The sequence below is a fragment of the Salvelinus sp. IW2-2015 genome, linkage group LG8 (genome assembly GCF_002910315.2).
Source record: "Salvelinus sp. IW2-2015 linkage group LG8, ASM291031v2, whole genome shotgun sequence".
In the NCBI taxonomy this organism is placed as follows: Eukaryota; Metazoa; Chordata; class Actinopteri; order Salmoniformes; family Salmonidae; genus Salvelinus; species Salvelinus sp. IW2-2015.
In genome coordinates, this window is record NC_036848.1 from 48,559,735 (window position 1) to 48,573,433 (window position 13,699).

Genomic DNA, 13,699 nt, shown 5'->3' on the forward strand with positions numbered 1-13,699 from the left:
ACTTCAAAGATTTCCCAAAAGAAAGATGTATATATATGTATGCATGCAATTTCATATGTAGGACTCTTGGGAATTTGCTGCATTTTGTTTACATCAAAGATCAAAGCTTTGTTAGTAGCTGGGGGTTGGTGTAATGATCCTGAGGTACTACCAGGCAGATTACTGCAATGTCTTTTACCGGTTTCTGTATCTGTTTATTCACAGTGCTAACATATTTAACAAGTTGGATAATAGCTATGAAATAGGGAAAGCAGGTGGCCTAGTGGTTAAGAGCGTTCGACCAGTAACTGACAGGTTGCTTGTTCATAAACTCTGAGCAGACTAGTTGAAAAATCTGTCGATGTGCCCTTGAGCAAGCCACTTAACTCGAATTGCTCCTGTATGTGGATAAGAGTGTCTGCTAAATGACTAAACTGTAAATGGTAAGGTTGCAGGAATGGGTGGGGAAAGATTAACCAAATCAGTGCTGACCTTCACTAATGTGTAATAGCACAGAGAGACAGAAAAGGTTAGGTCTAAACAAAAAGTGGACAGATGAGGTAGGAATACATGAAAGACAGTGGCTAGTGCCTGGACAAAGGTAATTGGTTGGGTATAAAAATGGTGCACCCCAGATACAAACACACTGATAATGCTGTAACAGATCATGATGACACGCTTGCCCTGGACTCGATTATCTACATCTAGGGATTATCTTTCTGTTTCACACAAAGAGGGCCTTTTGTTATAATGAGACAGCCATCGATTCTGTAACTATCAGCAAATGATACTCCTCAACACTTCATCATAATGGATATGACGGAACTACTTTCAGTGGTTCAAACAACATGTCATCATGGACACCATCAATGGTTGTTGAAAAAACAAATGGATTGATGATTGTTTATTGAAAATTGTAATTAATATATTTTTTGGGCCATTTTTTTCAAAGCAATTGGAGGTAATGTACATACAGTTAGATGATGTACCTATTCAGCTGAGAGAGTAGATGTTTTATGTTTATGTTTATGTGTGTACTCTACAGTATGTAGTATCTGGTCATATTGACAGTCTATTCAGAATGCATTTACACCTGTGAGCAAATATGAACATGGATGGCTTTCATTGACATGAGTAACACATTGCTATTCCATTAAGATGAACCGATTTGGAACAGAAAAGTAGGACAGGCGCATCAGCAGCAGTATCAAGCTTCATTTCCTTCCTGACGGCCAATTCTTCGGCTTGTGTCGCGATTTAAGATAGTGCCTCATACACGGATTACAGATTAGACACAATTACAGACCATTGTCTGATCTACCACCGTGGATTGCATGCTGCTGCTACGGTTCACGGGCCAGGACTAATCATAGGAGGGGGGAGAAAACATTTACCCCAGATCAATATTTATGAAATGGAAACTAATAATAACATCGAAATTTACTTGCTTGGATTATTTCTTTATCTCTCTCACTGTCTCTTTCTGTCTCTCTTTGTTTGTCTCTCTCTCTCTTTCTGTCTCTCTCTCTCTCTCTCTCTTGCTTTTCCTTACAGTCACAAACTTGCACTGAGCTCTATGAAAACAGACAGGCAGGCAGGAAGCCAGTAAAAGAGGATGATGCCTGGGTTGGTTTCTCCCTCCCTTTGTGGACAGACAGAAATGGTCTGGAACACTCTGACGGACTCGGGAGGCATGGGGAGGGATGGAGAGAGGCTGTGTCTATTTTAGGTTCCCAATCATTGTGCTGTATGCATTTCCTAGAAACTGGGCCATCATTTGCTATTGTGGGGGTATGTGAGTCTCGAAAGCCTTGAATGCAAAATAATGCTAAATATCTTCCTGAAAAGCTAATTTGCTTTTGGACAGCATTAATGCTTTATCCTCTGTGGCATAAATGCACACAAAGGACAGTGAGACAAATAGCCAATGAGCCGAGCTCGGGTTCCACCCAATACCCAATCAGAGAGAGGAGTCAAGGCTTGGGCTCTACCTAATATCCAATCAGAGGGATCAAGTAACTTGACTGTGCCTGTATTGATTATGTTGTCTAGACTACAATATTCTTTATTCCTAGATTTGTTTTGATTGCACAGTATTGCCCTTGCTTGTTTCTCAAAAGGGACATTTTGGTCAATTATTAATTAGTTATGCCAACACACCGCTTTGAACATGTCAGCAGTATAATATCTAATATGAAAGCAGCCCCCACAGCTGAGTATCAACCCACTGTGAACACGGGAAGTAAATACTACAACATTACCGATCTTTTCACAATAAGGACAATATGTTTATTTAAAAATAAAAATAAATAAATATGGATAATACTTCAAGTGCCAGAAGAAACTGTGTATTTGGAATACTTTTAGAAACTCAAAGAAAATAACGTAGTAGGATAACATTTCTTATGTTTGCATAGAAATACAACCTATTCAGAGGGGTTAAATGCAGAAGACACATTTCAGTTGAATGCATTCAGTTGTTGTTCCTTTCCTCATTTCTCCTGCTCGTTAAGCTACCTCAACACATTTACTCTCTGCTATTACCCACAATGACCACCAGTTTTACCTCACAATTACCACAAATGACTTCTGGGCAATTGAGGAGTGAAGCAAAAATCCTGAAAGGTTGTGATGTGACTTAAATGACCGCCCATTCTCTTGTTATTATGTCTTTGGAGGTCAGCCAGCTAGTTTGTGAGGCAGACCCCATTCCTCTGACTCCTTGACTCTTTTGGTCTGTGGCTGATCAAGCATTAGCCAGACACCTCCTTCAAGCCCAGTGCACATATACCCAAGGGGTGAACTCTAAGCCCATACCCTGGTCCATCAATTTGGCATGAAAGTGATTCAATGTTCACTGCTCCACCAAAATCACTCTCTTTTATCCCAAGACATGCAATCGCTTCATAGCCTCGGAATTGCACAACAATTTAAACGACAACTACCCTGGTTTTCATTGGCCTCTCCTCTTTTTTTTATTTCTCTTTTATTTGTTATTTTGAGCATGGAGGCAGAAAACGCCCCCTGGGCTGTGCCCTATGAAGCATCATGTGTATTTCTTCACGACAATAGTGCTTGAGGAGGCCACCCCACATAGTGCTGTCTCTCCCTGGTGAGACACACACAAAAGCAACTTTAGAGAGGTTGGAGAGGTTGGTTACACAGTGACCTAAATGAGCCCTGTCTAGTCTGCATGTCTGCACGCAATCCAGCTTCCAATAGAACCAGCATTGTTAAAATTGTTGAACTATGGATTTTTCACAAATATCTATTCAGTGAAACACAGATGTACTTAGTTACTTCTTTTAAACATGTTTTGGGTTGTCTGTAAGCTCCACAAGCAAAATATGTTATTTGAAAGAACTAATAAAGCTGTCGATATTAATCATTTTCAACCATTTTTCGGAACAATAATTTATATGATGAAAATGTACCTGAATTTTTTAATTTACATATAATTATATATAATACTTAATATCTCTGTTTCTCCAGAAGGAGAGATTATTAAATCACTCTATTCCAATGTGTCCTCTGTCATGTTTCTAAATGTAATATGTCACATTTGATTGCAGCATATGTCTAGCAGTGTCATAGCATACATTGGCATAAAGAGTGATGCTATGTTAAGCTGATGATGGGGTACCCTGCTGGAGACGTGATTCACCCTCTGTTATTGAGGTCAGATGCATCATCGAACAGCTAAGAGCACATAACACAACTCATAATACTTATAATATTAGGACAGTTATGAGAACATCCGTATTGGGTAAGTTGTTGGGTAAGCATGTAATGTGCACTGAGTGAACAAAACATTAAGAACACCAGGTCTTTCGTGACATACAGTGCCTTCAGAAAGTATTCATACCCCTTGATTTATTGCACATTCTGTTGTGTTACGGCCTGAATTCAAAATGTATTAAATAAACCAATTTCTCACCCATCTACACACAATAACTCATAACGACAAAGTGAAAACATGGTTTTAGAAATGTTTGCAAATGTATTGAAATTGTACTTCAGTATTCACTCCATGAATCAATACTTTGTAGAAGCACCTTTGGCAGTGATAACAGCTGTGAGTCTTTCTGGGTACGTCTCTAAGAGCTTTCCACACCATTATTCTTTAAACATTTCAGGCTGAACCAGGTTTCTCTCTAGGATTTTGCCTGTGCTTAGCTCCATTCTGTTTATTTTTTATCCTGAAAAACTTCCCCGCCCTTAACGATTACAAGTATACCCATACAGTAGCATGATGCAGCCACCACTATGCTTGAAAATATGGAGAGTAGCAATCATTAATGTGTTGTATTGGATTTTCCACAAACATAACACTTTGTATTCAGGACAAAAATGTAATTGATTTGCAAAATGTTTCTGCAGTATTACTTTAGTGCCTTGTTGCTAACAGGATGCATGTTTTGGAATATTTTTATTGTGTACAAGCTTCCTTCTTTTCACTCTGTCAGTTAGGTTAGTATTGTGGAGTAACTACAATGTTGATGATGCATCCTCAGTTTTCTCCTATCAAAGCCATTAAACTCTAACTTTTAAAGTCACCATTGACCTCATGGTGAAATCAATGAGCGGTTTCCTTCCTCTCTGGTAACTGAGTTAGGAAGGATCCCTGTATCTTTGTACTGAATACTTTCTGAAGGCAATGTAGACTGACCAGGTGAATACAGGTGAACGCTATGATCCCTTATTTATGTAATTTGTTAAATCCACTTCAATCAGTGTAGATGAAGGGGAGGAGACAAGTTAAAGAAGGATTTTTTTTGTCTTGAGACAATTGAGACATGGATTGTGTGTGTGTGTGTGCCATTCAGAGGGTGAATGGGCAAGACAAAATATTTAAGTGCATTTGAGCGGGGTATGGTAGTAAGTGCCAGGCGCACCGGTTTGTGTCAAGAACTACAACGCTGCTGGGTTTTGTCACGCTCAACAGTTTCCCATGTGTATCAAAAAGGGCCAGCATACCTCTGAGGGTAAAAGGGGGTGCAACTCAATATTAGGAAGGTGTTTCTAATAGGTTGTACACTCAGTGTATGTCAAATGCATGCAGTGACTTTTCAAACGGCTTGAGGTCATGATGAAACATACATTCCAGAAAATAAAATAAAATAATGTAAGCCGCAGATAACCACAAAATGAGTCAAATTTGTTTGTGCTTTTCTTGAAAACTCTTAAGGTCATTGTCATGCCAAGTTTGGCATGTGAACAAACATAGGAGTTGGCTATACAGCAGAAACTGATCTGGGACCAGGCAGAGAACAAAAACGTACACACAGAAGAAGACGACTAATAGGTTTGGGCCCTGCATTGCGGCTGCCCTCTGCTCCAGCCTCTCGAACCTAATGTGTGTTTGTGTGGATGTGTGTGTGTGTATCGGGGTTGGATAAAAGAAGAAGAGAAATGTCCCTCTCTCATGGACTAATGAAGTATATATTTCATTAAGTTCTGAGTTCTCCTACCTGTTGAGGTTCCCGTGGCGTCGTCTGCTTCACTCTCCTACTGGACGCCGTCGTCGTGGTGATCTCCATAATGGATGTGGACGTCTCCGACCGGTTGGCTGTGTTGGCACTGGACTGTGGCGTGATGGACGAGGGCGACTCCCCCACCAGCCTCACGCTGCCTTGAATGCGGATGTTACGATCTCCTTCTGTGGCCATGTTGAACACCTTCAGCCCGTTATAGTAGAGACCTGAGAGCTGGCCCTGAAACGGGCGACTCCTGTCCCGGTCCCAGCCACCTATCTGTATGGTGGTCTGGCTGTTGAAGATAGTGAGCTGCCGACCTGCGGGAAAACAACGTTACATATATACGAGAATGTATGTTGGATGGAACGCGGACGGACTCTGCCGCCGCAAATTCCCTACTTGTACTTTGAGTCACAACAGAAATAAAAAATAAAAGAGTGATGAAAAATAATCGCGCATAAGAAAAATGACAGATCATTTGCCCAGTCGGCTAATGAGTCGCGATAAATTACCCGTTGCTAGAGGCAAACCTCTCATGGTAATTTATTGCGGTTTGAATGATGGGATGGCTATGGAACAAAGGGAGAAAGAATAAAGAAAAACATTTACAGTTGTTGTAAATTAATGCACTGTAGCTTTGCTAAAAGGACAATCAAATCAACTTAACTGCAGGAAGGACATTAATCTTGGTAGGCGTGTGAATCTTGTCGCATTACTTCACATCAATGTACTAAACTGCAATTGATTTATTCCTTGAAATAATAAGACAATCTTGGAAGTGTGAGTTTTTACTGCATAAGTAAAGGAAATAAAAAATGGACAGATTGTCCATGAGAAATTGTCTGTGGAGAAAATAGACCTGACAGATGTGTCATCCTATAGCGTCCAATTATCCTCTTTGAATAGCTTCATACTTTAATTCCTTTGAAAACACTTACCACTTTTACCATTTAATGTTTAGTTTCATTATGCGAACCAAAAAACACCATTCAAAGTTGTGGAATGTATAGACTTTTTGAGTTTCATTACGATAATTATCATACATTTCTAAAGCTTTGCCAAGGTTAAAATGTTTCCTTTTACTTTCATCATCATCATCTCAAGACCGCCTTTTAGCAAGAAGTGAACGCAACTTAAAACGTACACGTGATGTGAAAAATGAGGCACGTAACAAAAGAGTCATTCCTGACAGTAAAATAACGGAAAAAACGGAACCAAAAAACATTCAAATGAAAAATAACCATGGCACATACTAGTTGGGAGATACAACTTGGTTTTTAGAAACATACAAAAAGGCATGCACTCAAACTTTTACGTTTTATGATACATTTCCTTGATCTTCATTCCCTATACATATTTACAAAATCTGTTAAAGGGACTCAATTTCTTTATGCCAATTAATATTGCACTCTATTTATCATTTAAATGTATTGCAGTTTAATCAGTATGATCCATTATAAATCAACCACATACATGTATGTGTATCAAATATAACACTACAAATATCAACTGAATGGATAATTTAACTGGACCTTTTTTAGTTGATCATTTAGGTATTTACATCAAATAACAACAATGCTATAATAATTTATGTACATTTTAACAGTGTTGACATTACATCAAGACATAGTTAGATTTATGTTTACAGTCCCTTTAACCTGAAGCTGACAGACGTATTAAACAGTTGACATCTCTAAAAAGAAGAATACATTATTATATGCAAAAGTGTGCAATGTTACTAGCTAGCTACATTTAACTGTTTTAAATCATTTAGTTTTATTTAAGTTTTACTGAACATTTATTTTTTTAAGGTTTATTGGTTACAAAAAGTATTACTGGGTTATGATCAAATTATTTTTATTTGAAGTTTTAATCAATGTTTTTACCTTTGTCGAGTAGCCATTCGTCAACTACTCGACCAAGTCGATATGGGATTCGCTGTCTAGCAATCGCCAGGCGTTCGTTATCATTGTTGCCTTTAAAGTTTAAAGAGACATTTCAGTGGTTAAAGTCTGTAAAGTCAAAGGTTAAATGTTAATACTTAATCATTGAGCTATAACAACTGCCACAAAGTTTTAAATATGTTTTTGACGTTTAAAAAAAAAACAGTTACCTACAACATTTCATCGACCCAACTTCACTTACTCAAATCATTTTATTTTAATTTTAGCCAACAAATTATTCCTATATTAATTGAGAATTAGCACGCTGAAGTTTCAACTAGGTTAATAAAGTTATGTTACTGTAGAAGCCAAAACCAAATCACAAATTTAACATTTTCATAACATAAGTCTTGCCAAAATGATTTCCAAAAACACACTTTCTTTCTTCTCTTTCTTTCTTTTTGGCAGACTTTTTTAGCTAGTTATACATTCTCAGAATTTATCGTTTGTGTAAAACATTCAACCTTTTGCACACAGTTTATGGTTTAGAGTAGAAAACAAAGTATATATATACACATATACATATATATATATATAAAACATATTCCATCCCCATTTAAACAAGTTTACAAATTACCAGGTAACAATAAGCTAACAAAAACATCTGCAATCTACATAGACGTTTCAAGAATCGAAGACACAACATATTTAGGTGTTAAAATAGGTGCACACATACTGGAACACTATTCAAATAGCAGTGAAGGCTTTGACAACGGCTACAGTAAGTCAGGGTGATTACTAAGTTATGTAATGAAGTAGTTTAATGAGACCAAACTCTGCACCGCGCTTTGGATGTTTACCAAATAGCACCCTGTTCACTATATGGTGCACTACATTTGATAAGGTCAAAGTAGTGCAGTATGTATGGTTTAGGGTGGTATTTGAGACACAAACTTTTTCAAGACCAATCACCTCTCCAGAAAGAGAAAATTGCGACCCGCTCCAATCCTCCGGCAGATTGACAATGTTTTGTCACATCAGCCACATTAATTCTGTTTGAGCAGGTAAGGGTTCAGGGGACAAACAGTAATTTGGTGTGGAGTGTGTAGCAAGAATGAACAGCAGCATCAGTGATTGGAGAAGGGATGGGGATGGGAAGAGAGATAGAGAGAGACAGAGAGAGATAGGGATAGGGATGGATATGAGACAGCGAGAGAGAAAGAGAGAGAGAGGACGGGCATTGACTGGGATGGATAGTAGCAGGGTTGGAGGGGTTGAAGGAGGTCACGCTCCGAGCTCGTGACTCAGATACAAAGCAGATCTCACAGGAACTAAGTCTGACTCAACAGGATGAGATTGCAAGATGGATCGGCCTTGCAAAGGATTATTTTAATCATGTCAGTTGGAGTTAAGAGATCAAGTAGACAGTCAAAGTGTATAGGATGTGTACTCTGCTCTCCCCTCCCCACACTCTATCTTCCCTATTCCCCACATGGAAGCTGCAGGAAGGTCTGAGTGTGAAAGGTAAGAAAGATGTCTGTCATTCTGAGTTAGGAGATCAGGCCATACAGACTAAGGATAAAATATCAACCCCCCATATCTTAACTGTCTACACAGCACATGGTGAGAGCACTTAGAGTGGAGGAAGGTCTGGTAAGGTGGGTGAGTAGGCTACTCACAGTGTGTTTGGCTGAATAAGCTACTGACAGTCTGAACTTGTGACAGGGAGGTGAATGAGTGTTGCCTAACCACCCAGACTCCTTGCTCTGGCCAAACGCTACGTCTTGCCCACGAACGTTAGATTGTTACCCGCAATGAGTCTGGATCTGAGTACCTACCCGACCCCGATTGGTCCAGAAACCAATGGGTTGAGCCAGAGCCAGTGGGTAAATCAACGGTTTGAAAATTTGGTTTGAAAATTTGTTGTTGGCTTTGATACTGTTAATGGTTAGAGACTATCAGATCGCTGATGACTTTGTTTTGTACAACTCCCCTCATGCCCCTCGTCACCACAAACGACTTCAATGATGACAGTCTCAGACCAAACGACAGAGCAGAGTTTAGAGTCCTCAGGCTAGGAGAGGCCAACTGTGATGTAAACTACAGTGATGCTGAGATACAGGCTCTGTTCCAATATCCACACAGGCATACTGTACCACTTGGACCAACTCATTCGTCTTGTAGTTAGAGTGTCCGCCCCAAGGTTGGGAGTTCGATCCCCGGCAGAGTCATACGAAAGACTGTAAAGATGGGACCCAAATTGTCTCTGCTTGGCACTCAGCATTAAGGAGACAGATTGTGGGTAAGGCTCTGTGATAGACTAGCGTCCTGTCCTGGGGGTGTACTTGTACATCAAGCTGCCTCACTCTACAGAAACATGAGATCTGCTCCTATGAGCCGTTCTGGATCGCACAAGCCAAGGCTCTACCTGTACCATTTAGGGTTCTATTCTCGGCTGGATCGTTCTCTACCTGTACCATTTAGGGTTCTATTCTCGGCTGGATCGTTCTCTACCTGNCTCTACCTGTACCATTTAGGGTTCTATTCTCGGCTGGATCGTTCTCTACCTGTACCATTTAGGGTTCTATTCTCGGCTGGATCGTTCTCTACCTGTGCCATTTAGGGTTCTATTCTCGGCTGGATCGTTCTCTACCTGTACCATTTAGGGTTCTATTCTCGGCTGGATCGTTCTCTACCTGTACCATTTAGGATTCTCGGCTGGATCGTTCTCTACCTGTACCATTTAGGGTTCTATTCTCGGCTGGATCGTTCTCTACCTGTACCATTTAGGGTTCTATTCTCGGCTGATCGTTCTCTACCTGTACCATTTAGGGTTCTATTCTCGGCTGGATCGTTCTCTACCTGTCCATTTAGGGTTTCTATTCTCGGCTGGATCGTTCTCTACCTGTACCATTTAGGGTTTCTATTCTCGCTGGATCGTTCTCTACCTGTACCATTAAGGTTTCTATTCTCGGCTGGATCGTTCTCTACCTGTACCATTTAGGGTTCTATTCTCGCTGGATCGTCTCGTACCTGTACCATTTAGGGTTCTATTCTCGGCTGGCATTAAGGCGGCAGTAGTGTCAAACACACGTTAGTTTGCAATTTCATCATGTAAAAACTGGTACACTGATGTTTTCCAGGCCTAACGCCAGGTTCAGCAATTTACCTGTCTAATATCAGCTCGCTTGCGCAAAAGATGGGCGGGGTGGAAATACTTGAGGTGTGTCCTTAAAAACATGATCCAAAGTGTTAATTTCAGACAGCCCTGATAAGGATATTTAAGACCAACCAAAAGCTGGTTTTAGAGGTAACACAGTTGGTTATGGTATGACTTTTGAGAGTGGAAATGCAGCCTATCCAGCCATGATTCACAATGACCATATGCACATGGAACAAGAGTAGCCTAATGTGCTTTTGGTACCTGTATACTTGATATTTAGGAACATAAAAAAACACATGTTTCATCCTATTTTGTTTCATTTGAATTAAAACCAAGCATGGCCTCCCCTCCTCTCAATGAAGGCTTTTTTTGTCTGCCCAATGGAATCGCAAAGTAGTCAAGACTGTCGATAAATGGTTTGGCTCCTGAGACCGCTTGGAAATTAATCTTAATCACCAAAGCTTTATTAAAATATCAAGATTGAGATGAGTAAAACAGTGAGCTGACTTTCCCTTTGTATCTATCTATTCATTGTAGGCAGGCCCACATTATTTTAGCCATGCAGGTCCTGCTTTGATGTGCGTAAAACCCTCCATAGTCTGCGCTGTTTTAAAATGATATGCCCACGCGGAGAAATTATGGTGGCTGTAAATGTGACTTAGCCTTTTTAAAACAAGTTGTTTTTTCATTTTGTTTAGAATATTATTAGAATTATTCATTCTTTATAGGCCTTATCTATAATGAACGTAATCTTGCTTATTGACAATGTTTGACATGTCCATGCTCAGCCATAATGCAATTTACAGTAGGCCTAGACCCTATATCAGTGTGAATGCTTCTGAAGCCATGCAATCACTTAGCACAATGTGGACTGCAAATGGGTTCAAGTTAACCTATTTACCAAAGATGGGATAGGTCTACATTTTGTTATTTCGTTCCTGTAAGCCATTTAACAAACTATAACGGACTAACAAGCAATACAGGCAATACATAAAAGACCGTAAATACACCATCTGAAGCAACCAGATATTAAGACATGGAGTACAATCTGATTGGCCAGTGAGTGGACAAGCCTCGACACACCAACAACTTATTTGTCCATCAAAATTCAGCCCTTTCACGCCAATGCCAGCAAGTGCGCCGATAACTGTGATAGTGAAAATAGCAAAACTATTTCTGACACACCCTTGAACCTATCGCGCTACCACCTGCGCTTAGATGTACAATTGTGTTCATTTAGTTAAAATAGAGCCCTTAGAATGAAGCAATGTACTTTTCAAGTTTGAAGTTTTAATGGCACATGCACAAGTACAGTGAAATGCCTTTCTTGCAAACTCAAAACCCAACAATGCAATAATGCAATTGGGCATGCAATCTGTGGATTACTACAGTAGTATTGTTATTGGGACGTAGTTAGTTTGGTGGGAGGGAGGGTTTGGCTATTGATGGGCCTTCATCCCTTCTGTCAAAGCTATATGACAGTGTCAGGCTGTTGGTTGGTTGGGCCAGCTTTTTCACTTTGTTTGTTACCCACGAGGGTCCAGGTTGTGTTTTCTGAGAAGAGAGGAGTGGAATGGAAGAGAGGAGTGGTCAGTAGGAGGAAGAGCCCTGGTTCTTCTCAACCCCTGGAAAACAGAGAGGTCAGGGAAGCGAGGGAGGGTGAAGAGAGAAGGAGGAATGGAGTGAGGGAGGGAAAATGTGGGTCGTGTAGGACGAAGCAGAGCACGCTGCGGGAGAGGGCAACTCTCATTCTAGATTCGTATTACTTTTATACTGCTTTCTTTATTTCATGACAAGCTGCAATTCTTTTTGTATGTTCATGCCTCCCAGTTATCTTCTGACAAAAGAGTAATCTCTCTTCAAATGATAGGGTTGAGAAAATTGTACAGTCTCCTTTTTAGGCTATCGGCAAGACATGTAAACACGATGTAAGACCCCTGAGAGAGAGAGAAAGAGAGAGAGAGAGGCTTGGGAGGGTGAGGAGACAAACAAAGACATACACACACATACACACACACACACACACACACACACACACACACACACACCACACAACACACACACACACACACACACACACACACACACACACACACACAGAGTAGTACACATGCTGTATATGTAGCTACTGCAGGTAATCGTCGTTTTTTCTTACTATGGCCATAGTACCACTCTCTCCATCCTCTCTTTCTGCATTAAAACTCTGATTAATTTAAGTGTGATAGCGATATCAATTACACTTCAGGGACATTTGTTTTTGTATACTAACAAAACGATGCTGTGCTCTGGTTTTAAACACAGCAACACCCATACCCATTCATCATACCCATTCATTCTGTTCTAAACAGAGTACATGGTGATCTGGGCCAGGGAACGGCGGGACAGGGACAAACCTCTACCTTATCTCCCACCTCCAGACAGCAGTGATTGGGACTGAGACGCCCCCCTGTCCTCCCAGTCCCAGTTGACCTGGCTCACCCATGCTTCTTGTTTTCTTTGTGTTAATAAAGTGGTCAGATAAGACCTGGCTTTCATCTCATTACAAGCTCTGAGAACAACGCCCCCTCGCTCTTTGCTCCACATTAAATGAACAAAATATGCAAATAGTTTCTTCCACTGTTCCTTTAGAGAGAGGGCTGGGAAAGAATTAAGCAGGAGGAGAAGATGGAGATGGAAGAATTTGTCTGATATTATTAAATACGTTTAACTTTTATATATATAAAGGACTTGGGCATAAGAAAGCACCAGTGCACTGTTTATTGTTTTGTAGCTTTTTATTTGGACTCACCAATGGTCTGATTGGTTGTACACTAGACTGAACTGGAGCTCACAGAGACAGAATACAGTGTGTGTGTGTTTGTAAACCAGCGCAGACAGAATAATACAATCGACTGCCTGCCCCGTGGATGGCGTTGCGTGTCATTACTGATTGTTCACTACTTCTGATTCATTACTGCTCCTGCAGCCATGGCTAAAAGAGCAGAAACAAATCAAACCTTCCCCTTCCGGGTTTGACCCTGAGAGGAGAAGGGATGGAGAGGGAGAAGATAAAGAGAGAGGGGGGATATGAGAAAGAGATCAAGAGAAGGAGAGGGGGAGAGAAAGAGACAAAGAGTGAGCAGTAATGAGAGAGATAGAGGGAAGAAGGGATCAATATCAAAAGAGGAGGGAGGGTAGGATGGAGAGAGTGAGTGAGA

General features: G+C 40.4%; 1 protein-coding gene across 1 annotated transcript in view; it reads right to left on the bottom strand.

The window, feature by feature from the left end:
• Positions 1-13,699, bottom strand: part of LOC111968067 (neurexin-1a-like) — a 594,370-nt gene that overhangs the window by 80,563 nt on the left and 500,108 nt on the right. Inside the window, 2 exon segments of the mRNA XM_070444976.1 lie at positions 5,451-5,773; positions 7,343-7,432. Of these exon segments, the coding sequence (XP_070301077.1) occupies positions 5,451-5,773; positions 7,343-7,432 (413 nt within the window).